Genomic DNA, 20,700 nt, shown 5'->3' on the forward strand with positions numbered 1-20,700 from the left:
TCTTCCCTGAGAAAACATGCAGGTATAAATCAGAGACCGTGGAACCAGGGGCAAAGATTTTCCTCAAATTTTCAGCCATATTTTCATTGATTTTTTTTAACTGTATATTTACCTCTCCAAGATTATATCATAGTCACGCTAACGAGTAACGACAATTATGGTAGCCATGGAATACCTCATTGATCACCTTATTACAGTTATATGGAGTGCCAGATTTCAACTCATTCACCAATTAACAATTGTTCTTAATCCTGCTGCAGAAAGTTGTCAAAATTTAATTGACCCGAGAGATGGGAAGAATAGGAAAATACAAATGTTAGAATTTTTATCATCATAATTGCCAGGGATGTGGAAGAAATAGTATAAAGCACAGCATTCCATTGAACTGTGGTTTAAAATTTTCGTTTAGACTAGGATTAAACCACTGATTTGTATAGAGATCAGTTGGTTAACCCAGGTTTGATCATCGGATTATCATCCACCGACTAAATCGTTCTATTCGTCAGAAAAATATACGAAATTAAATAGGTTTGAATAATTTATATCACTCGGTTCCGTTTCTCTTTTAGGCTAAACTTGAGTGACATTCTGAGCAGAGGATTTTAAGATACTGTTTATGTTTTGTGGTTTATTGTGGTTAATTATGGCCAGCCACAAATGTAATCAACACTTTGTTCACTCTGTAGTTATTTTGTTAACAATTGTGCTATTATGGTAAACAATGAGGTTTTGCATTTTTGCTATTTATTTGGAGTTAAGCCACGGTTTGAGCTTATAAAATGATGTCAAACCTTTGTCTTGAAATATGGATCTTTATCAATAGATAGGCCTATCCTATCGCCAGATCTTACCATGGCGACTGATTCCATACATCTTTTTATACATGAATGCTGGAAATGATTCACACACAATCCAAGATATTTAGTATTTTTTGTATAACCAATCATACCTTTGAAAATTTTTAAAAAGATTTATGATTCATAATAGGTTAATTTCATCTGCTAAATCATACTTAAGATAATGTAAGGAGTTGTGTAAAATACAAAAATAAACAGAAAAATCAATACTTTGAAATTTGATCAATTTTACCATTACCATTTGTGAAGGGAAAAGCATTTGAATAATTAACGCGCAATCAATGTGGGTCTGCTTTCCAATGAAGTTGAGGGTGGGGATCATTTTTTTTCTTCAAAAGAGCACATTAAAAAAAATAAGTCCCATCGCTGGTGAAGTAACAATTTATTGAACGTTTTCAATCCGGAATGTACAACTCAGGATCTATTTACTACCAGTATTGTATTCATTCATTTATTATTGAGATAACATGGTAAGGTAAATTGTTCAGGAAAATCCGTTCAAGCAGATTTAGCCCTCCCCATACTAGATGCGACTGTAACAGCCTTGGATTATCCATTGCTCAGTTTGGTTACAGGGGGGGGGGGCACGTGCCCCCCTCTCTTTGAGAAGCAAAATTGAAAAATTTGTAATGTAAAAATGCCATGAAAACAGAGGTGTGCCCCCCTCCTTTCGGTAAGAAATATCCTTTATTTGTAGTTGAAGACCTTTTTAATCGATTTTTTCCTTCGAAAAATTGGCCCCCTTTGGAAAATCCTGGATCCACCCCCGGGTTACATCACTGATTCAGATTAAATAAACATTGTTTCAACATTTACCTAATAACTAGAAGAAAATGAACGAGTAATATCTCCAGATTATGAATATACTGCACATTAATATGAAAATAATTCATCAAATTTACTTATATGTCTTACCAGCATTTTAAATATCTAGAAGCGCCCTTTATTCTTGCAAGAATAAGAAAAAATGTTTTTTTTTAAGACAATGTAAATATCAAATGTATTTTAAGATGTTTATTCTAAAGAAATAGCAGAAATAATCGCAGGAAAACGATGTGTGTAATAACATTTTGTAGGTGATGCACACACCGAATTCCTTGCCAATATTTTGTGCAATAAAGTATCATGAATTGTCTCCATTTTTCTATTCTTTTAGAAAAATTCATGTCATTATGCCAATAGGTACCTACTTCATTTTGTTTATATATCCGTCATGTTAACTTTATGCATCTTAATTTAAATTTATCGTACACGTACGGGTGATTTTTTTTTCCTTTAGTGCAGTTATGCTCTTAGTCAACTGATTTGCATGACACGAATTAGATGTTTATAAATGTAGCTCGGGTAAAAACACGTTTTCACTCTTGCAAGGACTATAAATCTATACAATTTTGAAAATAGTTTATCGCAATCGTTTGAATTCTAATTTTGTTATCGTATTTTGTAAATGCAGTATATAGAAATTAAGAACTGTAGGGGGTTTAAAAATCATTGTTTAGTTACTTTGAATATGAAGAAGAATAAATGAGGATTGAATCTTATTCAATTTTGTAATGCGATTAAGAGGGGAGATTGGTATATTAGTATGTACATGTACGTGTATTCTAAAGGATGAAGAGAGGGGAATGAAAAAAAAGGATAGTAGACGAGAAGAGTTGTCGATTTTATTTTTGAAATAGAAAAACAGAATAAAGAGAGAGTCACCGGGAAGGGGAGGGGCGTTCAGAAAGAGAGAGAGGGAGGGGGATGAGATGAGAAGAATGTGGTAACACCAGGGTAAAGGAAAAGAGGAGATGGGTGATGGGGTATGATATGAAAGCAATAAGAATGAAGAGATGAGTAAAAAAAGGGGGGGGGGCATATAAGCAAGAAAAGAGAATGTGATTTAGAGGATAGCGGGTGAGAAGGGCAAGATGCGGGTTGAAAATAACATGATAAAGAGTAGAGAGGGATGGAAAGTCAGTGTGGAGTCAGTAAGAATGACGAGGTGGGCAAGAGGGGGGGGGGGGGGGGGCTTGGGGAAAGAAATAATGTGATAATGTGATAAAGAGGAGATAAGAGGGGCAAGATGTGGAAGCAAGTTAATATAAAGAGATGAGAGCGAAAGAGGAGAAAAAAGGCGTAAGAGAAGAGAAAGTTAGTGGAAGAAAGGGAAAGCTGTTAAAGGAGTTATTTTTTTTCCGTTATGTCGATCTGTCCACAAGTGAGAGACGGAAAGGTGAGGATTGGAGAAGTACGTGGAGTAGGATACCTGAGAAATACCAGTGAAACACCGAACACGAATCCATTCTGGGCATATAAGGATATTCCTAACCATACTTGCCAACATAAAAGACTACAAAAGCTGTAAACTTAACGGGGGAGGGGCCTCCCAGGGCTAGAGACATTTGAAATTTTGAAATCTATTTGATGTATTTTAAAGCGCTTTCTATTTATATCAAAATTAAATTTCAGCTCGTGCTTGCTGTATTGTTAAACTCTTTCAAGAAATTTGTCAGCTCGCGCAACGCGCCGTCCGTAAAAGAAATGTCACGGTCTCCGAATATAAAAATATGTAATTTATTTGCGATTCCATAATCTCGCTGAAAATGTTCAGTATTGTCCACTGCATTTTCACAAGTACTGTTTAAAGTTATGTAAAGTATATAATATATACTTTACATAAATTTAATATTCAAGATTGTCAGGTGACCGGGCTCTTTTGGTTAATTTAAAATTACTTCTGACCCAGTTTATTATACAGAGGCATCTTGATTTTGTAATAACAGTATTTGCGTGAATCGTGAACATTGTGATAACTTTATAATTTCTACAGTGTAAGCATTAATAGCTCCATGGTGTGAATACTAAAGATTACCAAACCGGTATGAAAGAATATGCATAATTTTGTTAAGGCCTATCCATAGAGCTATTAATAGCTCCATGGCCTATCCATGTTATCTGAGTTTTACTGCATGGCGAATAGTTAAACAAATCTCAAAACTATCGAATGCCTTCATATTTGAAAAATGCAACCATTCCAAGATAAGTTTCTGTTCGTATTCCTTATAATTCTGCTATAACCCCACTATGATTTTTAACAACACCGGAAACTGACTTTCTGTTTCTAAACGTTCTCACCACTATCTTTAAAAATTCTGAGAACTAAGTTTTTTCCGGAATGCTAATTTATCTCCCTATTTTCAACAATTCTGAGAAACACGTTTTTATTTTTATCAGGAATGCTGCTATCTCCCCAGCGGGCTCCCCAGTCCCCTCTATTTTTAACAATTCTGAGAACGAAGATTCTGTTTCTACCCGTTATGGTGTTATAATTTTTAACTACAACCTTCTTCTCCTATCAAGACTAGCGACACTCATCTCCTTTCAAGACTGGTGCCCATATTCTACTATTATGACTAGTGACCCTCTTCTCTTATTATGGCTAGCGACCCTTTATAGGCCATCACATACCACAATATAAACTTCCAGGAACTTGAAAATATTACAATTATGCAAATGAAAGGGAAAAACTTGCAAAAAGAAGAGATCTTTAATGGTTATTCGTTACTTTGAGCATGAAGCTATTATAGCTCCATGCATGCTGTGATCACCTTTAAATTATAGCTGCACAACGACTAGACTCACACACTTTCCCGATAGAGACCCCTTCCAGGGGCTCACTTTATTAACCATCTCAGTATAGATTCTGTATAAGCTGCCAAAGGGATTACTACATCAAGTGTCAAGTACCGAAGTGATGACGTTATCATTATTATTTTTTTGGTGCATTTCAGAATTTTTGATACCATATTTTGGTAGAGCATGATGAAATACCTACACTACTAAAATTCAGTGCGAATCGGTCCATGGGGGCCCAAAAAATGACCTCGTGAATACATAATTAGCCCCATTGATGTATTCATGAGGTCATATCTCAGGCCCCCATGGACCGATTCGGATCAAATTCTGGTATTGGGGGTATTTCATCATCCTCCAAAAATGCTGAAATGCAAAATTTGAAAATTTCTTTCAGCTATTTTTTTGCGGTAAATTTTATTGCGAGGAGAGTAAAAAGCGGTAGGGGTGAAAATGTCTGAATGGCGATAGACTATCGCCCATAGCGGTAGACTCGAGTTGGCAACTACATGTATGTTCTTAACGGCAGTTGAATCAACCTCAAACATGCAACCGGAATAGAAGTTTCCAAACCCAGAGAGATGAGCACATACAAGAAAGGATACAAAAGGTCAGTTCGAGTTGCTTGCATGAGGCGCGCAACATTACTATTTGAGTCTCACGCATAATGGTGAGACTTAGTAGCTCTGAATGTCGGCGCGTCATGGTCTAGTGGTTCTGACTCTCGCCTTTCAAACAGAGGGTCGTGGGTTTGAATCTTAGCCACGGCAAGAAATTTATCCACACTGCTGCACTCGACCCAGGTGAGGTGAATGGGTACCCGGTAGGATTGATTCCTTGCATACGCTGAGCGCAAGTGATGGTACCTCGAGCTTAAGCCAGGGTAATAATAGCAAACGCTTTGTATCCTCAGGTAAAAAGTGCTATATAAATCCAGCTATTATTATCATTTATTATTAATAAGATCATGATATGGAAATATGTTAAAAGAGGTTCCGTGCAAGAATAACTGTTTAAGCTGGATTCATTTTACACCCATTTACGATATGGTCTACTCAATTCACAATAAACATCAATTGAAACTATTCACTCATACCTGCATTTACATACAGAAATCAACAATGATATACCATTTCAAACAGTTTATAATATTTTATTATTGATATTCTTTGCATATATCAAGTATGAAATATATTAATTCATGTATCAGGCATTTAAACAAAATAGTACAAAAGGAAGAAGAAATAAAATACCACAGTTAAAGGACAAGTACACCCCAACAAAAACTTGATTTGAATAAAAAGAGAAAAATAAACAAGCATAACACTGAAAACTACATCAAAATCAGATGTAAAATAGCATTTTAAAGTTTCGCTTCATTTCATAAAACAGTTTTATGCACATCTTGGTCGGTATGCAAATGAGGAACTGATGACATCCACTCTCACTATTTCTTTTGTATTTTATTATATGAAATATGAAATATTTTTATTTTCTCGTCATTGTCATGTGAAATGAAGTTTCATTCCTCCCTGAACACGTGAAATTCCATTATTTCAACATTTTGTGCTTCAGGCAATTAAGGAGGTCCTAATCGTCAAATTCATCAAAATTGAAATATTGTATAATTCAAACAATGAAAAACAAAAGAAATAGTGACATCATCGAATCTGTCATTCGGATGTAACTGGCTCGTTCATATAACTATTTTGTTAAAAGTAAGCGAAACTTTGAAATGTCATAACTTTCTTATTTTACATCCGATTTTGATGAAATTTTCAGAATTGTGCTTGTCTGATTTTTCTCCATTGATTCAAATCACATTTTTCTGAGGTGGACTTGACCTTTAAACAAGAACCATGAATAGCACAATAAGAAAAAAACTACAATCCATATGCTAAAACTAGCTTGATTTTGAATTATATTACACCTTCATTTATCTGTTATCTGATTAAATCAGTAAATCACCTATAACATATTGGACAACAGAGGGCAATCTCCCTCTAAAACTATCATACCTACATTAAGACTTTCAACATAGAAAGCACAGCTGTACAGTCAGTCGGCAAGCCCTGAAAAAGAAGCTTCTTTTATCCAAGTGATATTCATGACTAGAGGGTTTTTGCATTGTTAATGAGCTTGGTGCGAACTAAAACACCTCTTTTTATTCGGCCATTGCTGCTCTAAATATTTACCAAATTTCATGTTTTTGGTATCTCTGTAAAGAAGAGGAATCATTCTTTCAGGTCATGTGTTTGGATTTTTAAAAGAATGGTGCAATATAGGGAAAACTTTTGATATAAAACATGAAACAAATTATTTTTTTTTCATGCAACAAAAAATGTTGTTTTCACACTTAATTTCTGTTTGAGCACAAATGATTTTTAGATCATGATAAAGCTCAAGATCTAAGCTTTAATATGATATAATTTGTACAAGAAGATGTATTTTAGATGGGTCAGCAGCCAGCTTTTCATAGGCCAAGTACATTTAGCAGTTCAAAAACAAGAATACTGCGCTCTGATTGGTCATAGAGACCACACACCCATGCAAATTCCAATGTTCCCCACACTGAGCCTCTGTAAGGTCACACTCACCATGTGGTAATCTCTTCAAAATACCCGCACCTGTTGTTGTGAAAACATTCAGCCAATCAGAACTCTGGATTTTATGTTACTCAGAAATTTTAGCCCAGGGAGGACTCGAACCTACAATCTTTGGTTCGACCAAGGAGCTTCAAACAGAAGCTCCTTGGTTCGACAAGCAGACGCTTTGATGACTGAGCCAACTTTTAGCATATAACTAGACCATAACTTAAGTCTAATAAAAGTTTTTAACTTTGAAGGTAACGGAAATTGCCCATCTAATGAAATAGACTTCTTCAAAATAAACATGTTGTGTACAAAATATTGAATTTCCTGACAAATATTCACTTTTTACATTCTTACTTCTGAAACATTATCAATGAAACCAAACTATTTCAAAGTTTTAGAGTCCATTGGACTAAAGCATTGAATAATAAATACCAACTAAAAATTACCAAACGTCATGAAAGCAGGATATTAGAATATATAAAACGTGATAAAGAAATCTGAGAGCAAGAGGGGGGGGGGGGTAGTGGGATTAGTTCAGACAATATGTTACCAGGAAAGTATATTCTTTGAATTTGATAATGCTTTCATTCACTAAAACCAAATTTAAAGTGAAAATAGAAAAAATAATCAGCAAAACTAATTTATTTACATGCATTGTGCTTATACTGATTTGCGATTCCAATAGCATACTTAAAAGGCATAAAATATCAAATTTAAGTTTACTTCATTTGTGATTTTGCCATGATTCATTATAAATATGAGTACTTATTCAATTAATCAAAACATTTTATTCCATAATTCATATCTGCATGTTCACATGACTAAAACAACATAATTGTTTTGATGAAATAATACACTAATGCATATCAGTTGCTCAAGTATTTTCATGAAGTATTAAAAAATCTCATTCTCAGACCTTCTTTCTATGTTTCTCTGTCACATTGCAGCACATACAAAACCTTTAAAAAAATTATTTTCGGAATGCAACAATCATAATACTGACTTCCCTCTCATTTATATCCTTACTCATCACTGTACTAAGGTCAGCAGTCAAAAAGGAATGACACAAGGTTTCTAAGGGTAAGTATAGTGTCTTCAGCACAATTAGACTCATCTCTCTTTTCCCTTCACCTCAATGCCATCACTGAGCTAAGGTCTTCCACTTCCTAAAGTCTGGTTTCAGGGAAAGTTTACAGAGTATGATCCTGTATTAGGGATCTTGCTGAATGTAACAGCTTCTTCCAATAAAAAGTCCAAAAAGACATGGCACTATATTTCCAATGGCTATGTTCATGTCTTAGAAACTATCATACTTTCTTATAACTTCGCCTAATAGTCATCACTGTGCAAGGGCCTTTCATTCCCTAAAGTCAGATTTTGGCAAAAGTAATAAGCATGATTCCGTACAGGGATATTGCAGCATCTACATGTACATTCTTCTGTTGACAGACCAAGAGAATATGGCACTAGGTTTCCATAGGTTATGATCCACGTCTCAGACGCACTGAGGATTGATCACTGTGCTAGGCACTGAGGTCTCCCATGCACAGAAGTTGGGTTTTGGTTAAAGGAGAAATATATTGATTATGAATGTGGTCTTATTATATATCAATGGAAAGGTAATGATGTGGGGATCATCAGTGGGTCATTCAAAAATACCGAAAATAATACAAAAAGGTGAAAATCGCCGATTAAAAAACGCTAAAATGCCCCTCCGAAATATGCCTCGCATCGGTCTCTGAATTGACTGGAATTTGATGACGTCACTGTCTGTACGAGAGGCGTGATTGGCTCTCCAAAGGGAAGCTCCACTTGCATGCAAAACCTGTTGCGTGGGTACGTTTTCTCCACACTGTCACTGAATACTTCTATCACGAAATGAAAGAAAACCCAGAATTTTATCTAGATTTGGATTTTCAAATTGATGATTTTAAAGATGAAGAGAATGATGATGAAGTGAACAACACAGTGAGGTAGTTGGAGGTAAATAATGGGGGAACAATGCCGATGATTATGATGAAAATTCAACTTGCCTGACGATCACAAGTAAAGTCATGTACATGCCGATTCGCTACCAACTCATGCAGCTGCTGTTACAAGTGGTAGCTATACGTACACCGCGCGGGCCAAATTAAATCCATGAAAATGAATAACCACATCAGAGAGAGTCTATCATAAGAAGGAAAATAATGATATAACTGTACTTACAAACAAGTGAATAATCCGAATTAACCTGAAAGCAAATCAACTCAACGAATAGCAGCAGACGATATGCACCGACCATAAACTTCATGTGGCTGGGATAGATTGTCACTCGTTCTGTTAGATGTAATTTGTAACTCATTAATTTGACAAAATTACGAAACTCGGGGAATTATTTATATATATAAAAATATAGTAACATCTCTTATTATTTTTTGTATTACGATAAAACCTCTTTTGAAGGAAAACGTTGAGATAAACTAAAATTACTTTTAAATCCCCCCCCAACATGCGTAGCTTGTATGTCATTGCAAACAAACCATCGCAAACATGCACGTATTCCTTCCTTGCTGATTGAGAGCTGTGCAACACGTGCATAGATCTACATGTATATTCTCTCAGTCTCAGCCGAGGCGAGCAAACAATACGGCATGTGTTGTTGTGATGGTTTGTTTAAATGCTACGCATGATGGGATGATCTTTTACATCTAATTTTAATTTACCCCAACGTTTTCCTTCCAAACAGGTTTTATCATAATTCAAAAAATGATAAGAGATGTTACTATATTTTTATATAGAATAATAATTCCCCGAGTTTCGTAATTTTGTCAAATTAATGAGATAAAAGTTACATCTAACAGAACGAGTGACAATCTATCCAGTCACATGAAGTTTATCGTCAGTGTATATGCCATATCGTCTGGTACTATTCGTTGAGTTGATTTGCTTTCAGGTTCGGATTATTCACATGTTTGTAAGTACAGTTACATCATTTTCCTTATGATAGACTGTCTGGATGTGGTTCAATTTGGCCCGCGCGGTGTAGCTAGCACTTCCAGCAGCATTAATTGGTAGCGAATCGGTATGTACATGACTTTACTTGTGATTGTGTTGCAAGTTGAATTTTCATCATCATCATCATCGGCGTAATTCCCCCAATTACCTCCAACTACGTCACTGTGTTGTTTCACTTCATCTCAAAATCATCAATTTGAAAATCCAAATCTAGATAAAATTCTGGGTTTTCTTTCGATCATTTCGGGATCGAAGTATTCAGTGACAATGTGGAGAAAATGTACCCTTGCAACAGGTTTTGCATGCAAGTGGAGCTTCACGTGGGAGAGCCAATCACGCCTCTCGTACAGACAGTGACGTCATAAAAAAATCCCCAATTTCGCGGACGTAATTCTGCGTGTTTGAAGCATTCAGAGAGAGAACTTTAAACTATCAATTAACTGAGTTTCATCCGTCTCCATGATAAATGATGTACACCATCGTGTTCTCCTTATTTTCTCCTTTATTGTGATATATGATTCTCCAGTTTTACGATTTTCAATATATTTCTACTTTAAGGATGACAGAGTAGGATCCTGAACAGGGATCTCTGCATCTAATGCTTCTCCTGTTGACAGAATAAAGAGACATGGCACAAGGTTTTCCATGGGTCATGCTATTGACACAATGAGAATGGAATTTTTTGTCCATACACCTCAGATGAGTCATCACTGTGTTACGGTCTCCCATTCCCCGAAGTCGGGTTTTGTCTAAAGTTGACAGAGTAGGATCCCGTGTTGGGATCTTGCTGCATTTGGAAGTTGTCCGTTGACAGACCAAAAGGACGGAGCACCAGGTTACCAAGATCTTTCAACTTCCCAAACATCTCCTCTTTTAGTTTTTCATTTCTAACCTTGATCTGCTCAGGAAGTCTCTGTATAAAAAAAGATTAAGAGAAAAAAAATATATCAGTGTCAGGCCTTGAAATAGGATTTTGAAGGGGCACGGCCACTTGGGTAATGGGTAATTTTTCAAATACCCAGAAAGCAGGGAGCCAAAGGTCAGAAAGAGGTGCACCAAGGCCATTTTTAAAAGGGCATGGAATGAATTATCAAAATCACAAGAAAGCTCACCACAGCCAAATAAAAAAACACGAACATGCATGGTATCATATTGTTCTGCAGCAGTAGAGCTGGCAAAGCCCCCGACCTCTATTCTACATGCACTTTGAAGATAAGCTTTTGAGTTGAATGTCAGGCTAAGAGAGATCTGAGGTAGTGTCAGGTCTATTAGAAGCATTGTAACTTAAAATCTTATAATATGGAAACTTTGCTTATGCTATACTATACACTCAACTATCTACGAGTATGATAATGTGGCTATAAAGTAATAACTTAATTATTACAATTTTCCAGAGAATCATGGCCTTATGCTTGTTTAACAAAACCGTCAAAAGATGTTTGTTAGCATCATCCCATCCCGAGCAAATACATGTTAATTTTATACTGGTGATGATGGGTTTTTGTGATACATGATACAGCAATATATAGGCCCCTGCTCCTGTCAGCTGATATCAAAGAGGAAAATATAGCTCACCATACAAGCTGCTCTGGCTTCATAAGAGCTTGGATCTAACTCCAGGACTTGTTTGAAGTCTGCCAAGGCTTCATCTAGCTTTTCCATCAGCTCATATGTGTTTGCTCTTCTTAGCCATACCTAAAGCAATTGGAACAAAGATGATCAGAATCTATACAGTGCATCCCCGGAAAAACAAAGCAGAGAATGATCAATTATTGATAATTTATCATACCTTCATCACAAAGTGGTCATTGTAAAGCTTAGTCTCCTGCTTCACCTATTATAATTGATATGATTCCTCAATCATGCATGAGTGTGCAAAAAACAATTCTAACAAATGATACCAAAAATTCACTTGCTGGAAGGTATCTGAATTTTGAAAGGAAAGTCATATGTTCTAAAAATTCCACACCTGCTCTTTAATCTGATTATTCAATAATAAACAACAACAAAGTTCGTTGAATGATGCTTGCATTTTCATAATTTACTGAAGCAAATAAGTAGTCATGGATTGCCACCTGTTCCAATGGCATGGTGGTCAAAAGACTTTATGCATGATTGATCCAAGCCTGTTTATCATCTTCATTACATAAAACTATGAAAATTGAAGCATTTATTCTGAAAGAGGTGACTTTAATTGCTTAATTAACTGTACCATACTTTATTTCTTATTATCAAAAATATCCTTTCCCATGTTCTGATACACAAATTGAACATAAATACTATCATCATATTTGAATTTCATTCCTTGTCATAGATTTAATCCCTTAACAAAAAAGTAAAGTTGTTGATTTCAGTTACCTACATACATCTCATTATCTTTCAATATTTTATTACGTCTGGATAAATTTTATGTAAAATTGGTTAAAATGCCACGTTCATACATTACGTAATTGACTTTGTATGTTTCCTGTTAATGTGTTATTTTCCATAATTGAAAATGAAATGAATATGTAGGCACCATGTGTCATAATGTGATTTACAAAACAACAATACCTTCAAGTAATGTGGATGAAGTTCTAGGGCTTTATTGCAGTCTTCTATGGCCATCTCATTCTGCTCTCGACGCACTCTGCATGCTGCTCTGTTTGCATACATTATTGACCTCTCCTTTTTAAAACATAGAGGGCAGACTTCCAATGCTTGTGAGTAGGAGGATATTGCATCCAGAAACTCTGTAATAAAAGGAAGGAAAGAAGCTGATAAGATGAGGGAAAACATGAAAAAATAATAAAATGAGATATGACGGGGAAAATTGTCAAACTGACTGATTACCAGATTTTGAGATAAAAGACCCCCCCCCCGTTTGTTATTTTGTGCCAGTAAATAAAAGGGAAAAATAATACAAGAAGCTACTAACTGAAACATAATTGAAGTATAATAAAGACACAGAAAATAAGAACTGAGCATATTTCACACAAACATGAAAAGAAATTATCTCCTTTTCAAACATTAGCTGCCTGTGAATTAATATCTTAGTGAATTTTCCAAAGTATTTTTCTTAATTCTCACCATCTTGTTTGAATAGGTTGTTTCCTTTTGCCTTGTGTGATTGAGCTTCCTCCTTTAGATTCTGTGTAAAAATAAAACAAAATATAATTGAATTATGATATAATAAAAATATAAGTCAGCTAAAGTTTTTTTGCATAGGTATTTGAATGTACCTCAGCAACTTTCCTTTTAAATCTTTATTTTGGGCAAAGATATTATTTTCATCTTCAAAAGTCAAATTCTATAAAGCTTTTATCTTTAATACACATTAATTTTTGTTTAGAGTTGAATCTATAATGTCACAACAACTTTAAATAAGATATTCCAATAAATGAATGTCATGAAAGCAATAATATCGACTAACTTGAATAAAAGTCAACCTCTCATAACTGGAAAATTTGTTGAAGTAAAAACTTCAAATGTTTATCAGTATTGATTCAATAATGTAATAACAACCTCAATAATGAAAGATTCCAATACATATATGCTAACAAAGCGATAATATCCTCTAACTTTTATATGAGCCAAACTCTCATACATGAAAAATTTATTGTTCAAAGAAAAAAAAAAAAACTTTTTTTCACATCTTGTTTTCAAAATGATAATAGTCAGTTCTTGTATAGCACATAACACATTATAAGTAACGTCTCTATGCGCTTCCAAAAGACTTGGATATTATTACCCTGGCTTTAGCCCTGCAGCCTTTTACAGCACTGAGGCATTTCAATGAATAAATTCCTGCCAGGTACCCATTCACCTCACCACGGCATGGCTGGGGATTGAACCCACGACCCTCTGATTCAAAGTCCGGAGACTAATCCACTAGGCCACAACGCTCCGCAATATAAATAATATAAACAATAATAAAAATAATAGTATTATGGTAGACTGATCTTGTGAATCATAAGTCTACTTGATATCAGGTAGACTAATTTGAATTGACATTTACCTCTCTCTCTTCATTGGTCATTGCATCTTCCCTTTGTTGCCTCATCTCCATCTCATCTTCCACGATCTTCTCTTCCTCCACATTCTCTCCTTCTTCCTGCAACCTATCATCCTCCTTCTCCTCTGCTTCCAAGCCTTCACACACCTCTTCATCCTGAGTGAGTTCTTGAACCTTTGAAGCAACTGGCTGAATTGTTGAATCATCTGAAGTAACTGGCAGACCAGTAGAAGTATCTGAAGAAACTATCAAATTATCAGATGTTTGTTCATTCTCTACATTTGCATTGTCTGCAAAATTAGAGCAGGCATCACCTCCAGATTTTTCCAAAACCTGCACACTTTCTTTCAATCTGCTACATGAACTGTCACAATTTTCCTCTATATTCAGTTCTGTCTTTGAAACAGAACCGACATCTAAAGTTTCCTCTTGCCCAGGTTGGCGATCTGATGGCAAGCCCTGTGCTGTTTCACCTGACCCTGAACCTGACAATGAAACACGATTCTCTACAGACTGCACTGATGGATGATCATCACCACTGCTTCTTGACAGAAACTCCTTTTCTTCTCTGCCACCTTTGGACTCTTCATTGGCTAATGCATCAAAGAATTCATCATCAGAGTCGCTGTCGGAGACTGCAACTTGATGGGCCTCATTTGTGTCCATGGTGACAAGTTTTCGCTTTGCTATCCTTCTCCTGGTTGGCTAACAGCACATCAATGGCATCTAAAATCAACCAGAAACTTCTGAAAACATAACAGAAATTAATTTGTTAAATAAAATGAAAGGAATGACACCAATCCAAAGATTCCAAACTCTCTTATTTGTTTAATTTTCCTTGTAAGACTTAGAATAATTCTAGAGAGTTGATGCTACAAATGCATATCATTATTCAATCTAATTTAATTTTTTAATTCAATTCAATTTTTTTCCAATCTACCTATTTCCACTCAAAACAATATAAATCGATATAACCCAATATTCAATAGATACATGTAACATAGGGATTCTGGGGAATAATAAAAAGAACCAATCGGCTTATTGAATATGACCCCTTTCATCAATTATTATTATTATCATTATCATTACTATTATTAAATGTGTGGACATATAAAATAGATCCAATTTTTTTTTTAAGTCTTAGCAATTGCACTTGTGACAAAACACACCTATTGCTTGGTTAATCTAATAATTTCATTTGATCATTGTAGATTTTAACCATCAGTGATACACCCAAAACCATGTGAATTTTATTGCACAGGGGTTTTTGTACAAAGTCATTAATTTGGCTTGCAAAGTTTACTCACATTATCGCGTTTCACTTCTTGACTATGTTTATAAAAAAGCATCCACTAATCTACAAAGTGAAGGGTTTACAAATTACACTTTGAGTCTTTACACACTTTACCCTTGGACAGTTTTTCAAGATTTTTCAAATTGCAAGCGCTTGTTAATAAGATTAATCGTCACGTCACACAACAAAATGAACCCGCACAAGTATCACAATATAACATGTATGTGTGTGATGAAACAAAGGATTAGACAGGAAAATCTGTTTCAAGTTATTAAAACATTTTACATGTATGGTGTACAATTGTTTTTTTCTCAAATATACATCCTCTGCACACAGCTTGATACATGACATAACTTGAGAGACAAGCTTCTATTGGTAAGTTATTGATTCCTGCTCACTTTTTCACATTAATATTCAACATTTGCATATTAGACTTAAACTTAAGTCAAAGACAATTCACAACATGCACCAAATAGTCTAGACCAAAAGCTTCTGTCTCTGATATATTGGTTGTTGCTCTGAACTCAGTTGGCTCCACTCAACAATTACAGAGACCAAAGTTCTATCTCGATCTGTACAGGGAGTCAGGGACTCAATGGGCCATATGTTTATGTATTAAGTTCAGATAAACCAGGGAAGTGGGAGTTGTGCAACGGCCAAACAGCCGAAGTCACTGTTTTTCCCTTTTAAGTTTATTTTTCCTGTTTTGTTGCATTGTAGGCCAAAAGGGAATAATAATAATTATTTTGGTAAATTCTTGGAAAGACTTCCATATGTCCCCACCACTAATTTTAAAAAATACTTCTCCAAAACCCCCTTCTGTCTTTCTCTTTCTTCTTTTTTTCTTCTTACTTCTGGTGGGAACTTGGATTCAAACCTCTCGCTGCAGAACGAAGTATCTCCAGTCTGTCGCCTTACTCACTGAGCTAACAGGAATTGTTGAAAGCCATGGGTTTCATAACGGTTATCAAAAGATATTACGACTTGTCTACTCTCCAAGAGTATTGGGTATTTATTTTTCTGACTAAATAAACCGATGCCATTGGGAATTACACACACTCAAATTTTTGACGGAATATAGCCATATTTTGGTATGTATCTGACTTTTCCTTCTTAAATCTCTTAGTCTTAGGTATATATTAGAGACAAAAATCAATGAGCCCCGTCAGGGGGATTTTGCATAAAAAATCCTCGAAACAGATGGCTGCTAGCTGTCTACAAAAAGTCATGCTAATGATAGGTATGTTGCAAAAGCGCCCTCTAGGTGCATTCTGAATGAGGCATTGAATGTGCTGGCTAGAATTGCAGGGCGACTGTGGGGGCATTGCTTTGTATGTTTTTGCATGTGGAAGGAAAGGTTATTCTCCATGGCATCATTGTTTTTACGTAGTTGAATGTTTATGGCAGCTGTATAAACTTGAAAAAAATTCTCACTTGGTGATCTTGCGACTCTGTGTGCTACTGGAACTTTGGCCTTGCTTTCAACCTCTTGCTATTCACATTTACAGGTATCATCCCACTCTAAAATGTATTCATTCCGATAGAGCAACATTTAAACTATATTGTGGTGAAATTTGAGTGAAATCTACTGACGCTAAAGATGCTTTTTATGTCCCTGTTTCGGCGGCGTCTGTTATTTTTGGGAGTGTTTTGGGGCACTTCCACATGTAAATGCATGCGCATTGCCGTTTTCTATTAGTGCACCTTGGTCCCAGTTAAGATCACAGCTTTTGGCTTAAAAAACAAAGGAATACATAGTCATAAGAATTGAATAGGCGATTTATATGACCTTAAAACTACAATAACTTTCTTATTTCTGGGGCTATTGAGACAAATGAGGTGTTAAATTAAAGGTCTTGATGAGCCCTAAATGATGCCATGAAGAAAACACCTTATTTCTGAGATTTATTTTTTTTTGCAACATACCTACCATAATGATTATTAGTATTACGACTCGGTGACACAATATGTCCAATCTAGACTCACACAAGTAATGTAGCTATATTACATGATTTTTTTTTTTTTTAAATACAGACAAATTATACATCACTTGAAAGGTTTTTTTCAAGACAAATTCAATGGTGAAGACCAAATTACAATTGGAGCACCATAACTGAAGATATGGCCTCTTAAAGGGACGCTATACGCAGAACTTTTCTGCCACCCAAGACAAGTACCCATTGGGTGGCAGATCTACAGGTACTTGTAGATCTAAGAAACTTCCATACTTTTTTTTCATGTAGGTTACTAAGTTAATTTGACTAAAATGCAACACAAGAGGTGATCTTGTAGAGCATGGCTGTGTTACCTTCATATTTTTCTTATTCAAACAGCTTCTATTTGTGAAAATATAGTATACAAGAAGAAAGATAACAAATTAGAATAAGACAAGAGAAATGCATGGAACGCTTTGCGTTGTTAAAAAAAATTAATCAACTCTTGGGGGTCTCATTCCTCAACAGACTTTAATCAGAAAATAAAAATGAATGTCCCACTATACTTCCCGGTATCTGTAAGATTTATATCATTCAAAAGTAGAAAATTAAGTTTTGCAAGTAAATTTTTTTTTTCTTTCTGTTTGTCCATGTTCACTCTGTATTCTGTATAATTACCATGATGTCTCTTTTTGTTTGCAGATCTGAGAATGCGAGATCAGACAGCTGGAGCTGCAACAGTACCTAGAAATGTACTCCACTGCTTAGAATTATAGAATATATTAACATTAAATATATTGGAATATATAAAGTTAAAAAGCAAGTCTCTGACATTATCTGAATTTCTACTACATTTAAAATCACATTTACAAAATAATCCCCCTTCTAGTAAACATAATAAAACAGGGACCCATTATTGTGTACATCATGTGAATTGATGAGACAGCTTATTTATATGATGACACAAAACAACAGAATATAGATATAGTCATGTATCTATTCATTTTAATACCAGTACCAGGCAGCAGTCAATGCATGGTCTGCGCCTGTACACCATGAAAAAAAAATGAGACTGCTTTAATTCCCGCCTGTTTTTTTTTTCTTGAAATATTAAGTTGAAATTATCATTAATTTATCATCAATACACATAATTCATGCAGAAATCAAATGCACAACTTATCACCTACAACTAATTTCAATGGGTTTAACAATAACATACATGCATCAAGTACCACACCCATGGCCACCACGCCCACTCACTCCTTTCGGTCAGCCATGGCACCAAAATCACACTCTAGGCGGCACAACATGGGCTTGCATTCGCCTCTTGCGCAGCTATGCGACACATTCTTATATATCAAAATTAGATTTTCTGATACAAATACACTTCAAAGAATTAATTTATATCTGATATTTGACTGTTCCCTGGGAAATTTTCTGTTTATACGGCTTTGAAGTAAGAAAATAGAAACACGATTTACCGTAAGTGTCCAAAAAACTCCTTTTTGTAACGAAAAACATTGCCGATATTGAACTGACATCGTCACTAACTTGTAGAAGAAAGTCTGCCGATTTTAATGATACATAACACATGGTTATTTGATGCCCCTAGAGGGTGTCAACGAGTAAAAGTAACTTGCAAGATTAACCCGGTTCTGGAGTCATATTTTCCAAAATGGCGACTTCCATCGTGTGACGACGGACAGGTGGTGCTCTCGAAAACGGCCTTAAAAACAACATTTTGGCGATGCAAATGTGAGTAAATTGACTAGAAATAAGAAGTTTAGATATAATAGAAAAAGATCGTAACATTTTATGAAAAAAGGATTTGAAATGTTGATACACTGGCTCAATGAATTTTGCCCATTTTGTGTGTTGGCAGAATAGGAAATGTGTTAAACGCGAACCTGTTGCGATCGCTAAATAATGATAATATTATTACCCATAAAAAAGCATATTAGAAAGATATCTGCTTCCTATTTATATTACCATACCTATGACTGTTACAATACAAAACGCGTTAACTTAGTTTTTTACCTCATAACAATATTCAAGTGGATATGCCATAAATTACAATGGACTTACACAAATATCAATATATGGGGCAACAGCAAGTAAAACAAAAAACTTGCATAATTAGAAATGATGCTAGAATTTCATATTTAAAAGTAAGATACAGATCGATACATCAGATAACGAATTAAATGCTTTTACATGTACTTTACAAGGTTGGTTTGATAAGAAAACACTGAAAAAGCCGGTAAAATTACCTCCTTCAGAGCGCGACTGTCGTGAATATGTGTGATGTATGGTATCTCGAAGTCGAAATGTGAAAATTTGATTTTTTTAATTTCGGGAAGAAAGTTGTGATGCAATGGAATAGGGGATGCAATGATGCAATCATAGAGATCTCTATACAATCCATTTGGTCAAATCTGCCCTTTTTGGTTTGCACTCTCTGGTGTATTTTTTTTTCTTGAAAATTTGATTGGAAATAAACGAAATTGATTTTCAAAATAAATACAAATTAAAAATATTTTGCATGAATGTGGCTTGTAGTATTTTTCCATTTTTTCTTCCAAAATATATTATTTGGTTGTCTGAAACACATAATTTCGCAACTTCTTTAAAAAGACATTTGAAATTCGATTGAGTTTCATTTTTTTGGTCTTTCCTCCAGTGACTGTATTATGATTTTTAAGGGGGTGAAGGGCAAACGAAAAAAATTATTGGGACAGAGTCACTGTGGACAATTTCTTCATAGTCATATTTTCTTGTGGCCACTGAGTGGAGTTGGGAGGGGCAAATGACGATGACACCACTACCCATAAGTTTCGCAGTGGCGGACTGCAAACATGCAGATACTCTTTACCTCAGACAGTATATAGGACTCGAATACACTTTATCGATTCACTAAACAAGAGCATCAATCCAACAATACAATCTTTTTGTTTTTCAAGGAATTCTAAATATTGATGTGTGACTTTCTTTGCTTATATAGGTCTATATAGCCTACCTTATCTTTCTCAAATTTTGCTTTGATGATGATGTATCCATGGACATTAGGTCCATGAGCTATCAGTATTATTATGTAGGCCTATAAACTGCAGGAATTAATTACCCTTCCATATTTAAAAAAAAACAATAATTCTTGAATTTTTTATGCAGTGTAAGTTATAGTAGGCCTAATTAATGACATTATTTTAAGCCTGATCTGAAACAAAATTTGAACTTGGTTATATTTTGATCAAATTGATGATTTATTTTATGAACTTAAAACAATAAAAATGACATTCATACACTGCACATTGCATAACTTCTTCACCCTTTGATGATCACGGGTGCTTTTTTAAAAGTCTATCTATATCGATCATATTTGTAGGACCGTAAGAACAGTCATTTGGAATTCACT

General features: G+C 35.1%; 1 protein-coding gene across 2 annotated transcripts; it reads right to left on the minus strand.

Annotated features, from left to right (window-relative positions):
• Positions 1–10,625: 10,625 nt before the first annotated feature.
• Positions 10,626–19,619, minus strand: LOC121425164 (tetratricopeptide repeat protein 1-like). Of its 2 annotated transcripts, none has more exons than XM_041621165.1 (6): positions 19,559–19,619; positions 14,064–14,806; positions 13,136–13,196; positions 12,620–12,798; positions 11,642–11,761; positions 10,626–10,979 (listed from the first exon to the last, which is right to left on the minus strand). In XM_041621165.1, the coding sequence occupies exons 2-6, from the start codon at positions 14,724–14,726 to the stop codon at positions 10,782–10,784; spliced, it is 1,221 nt and encodes a 406-aa protein (XP_041477099.1). In that variant the 5' UTR covers positions 14,727–14,806; positions 19,559–19,619; the 3' UTR covers positions 10,626–10,781. The 2 variants fall into 2 exon arrangements, with proteins under 2 accessions (XP_041477099.1, XP_041477100.1); XM_041621166.1 differs by having other exon boundaries at positions 14,064–14,786; positions 19,559–19,592.
• Between the last annotated feature and the right edge of the window lie 1,081 nt (positions 19,620–20,700).

The sequence above is a fragment of the Lytechinus variegatus genome, chromosome 12, assembly GCF_018143015.1.
Source record: "Lytechinus variegatus isolate NC3 chromosome 12, Lvar_3.0, whole genome shotgun sequence".
NCBI lineage: Eukaryota > Metazoa > Echinodermata > Echinoidea > Temnopleuroida > Toxopneustidae > Lytechinus > Lytechinus variegatus.

What these genes read in the sequence shown, in the direction of transcription:
- LOC121425164 (XM_041621165.1), bottom strand. Translation starts at nt 14,726, where the DNA reads ATGGACACAAATGAGGCCCATCAAGTTGCAGTCTCCGACAGCGACTCT. An exon ending in TGACCAATGAAGAGAGAGAG is followed by an intron (nt 13,197 to 14,063) that starts GTAAATGTCAAT and finishes ATTTTTACACAG; the next exon opens with AATCTAAAGGAGGAAGCTCA. An exon ending in CAACCTATTCAAACAAGATG is followed by an intron (nt 12,799 to 13,135) that starts GTGAGAATTAAG and finishes CTTTTATTACAG; the next exon opens with AGTTTCTGGATGCAATATCC.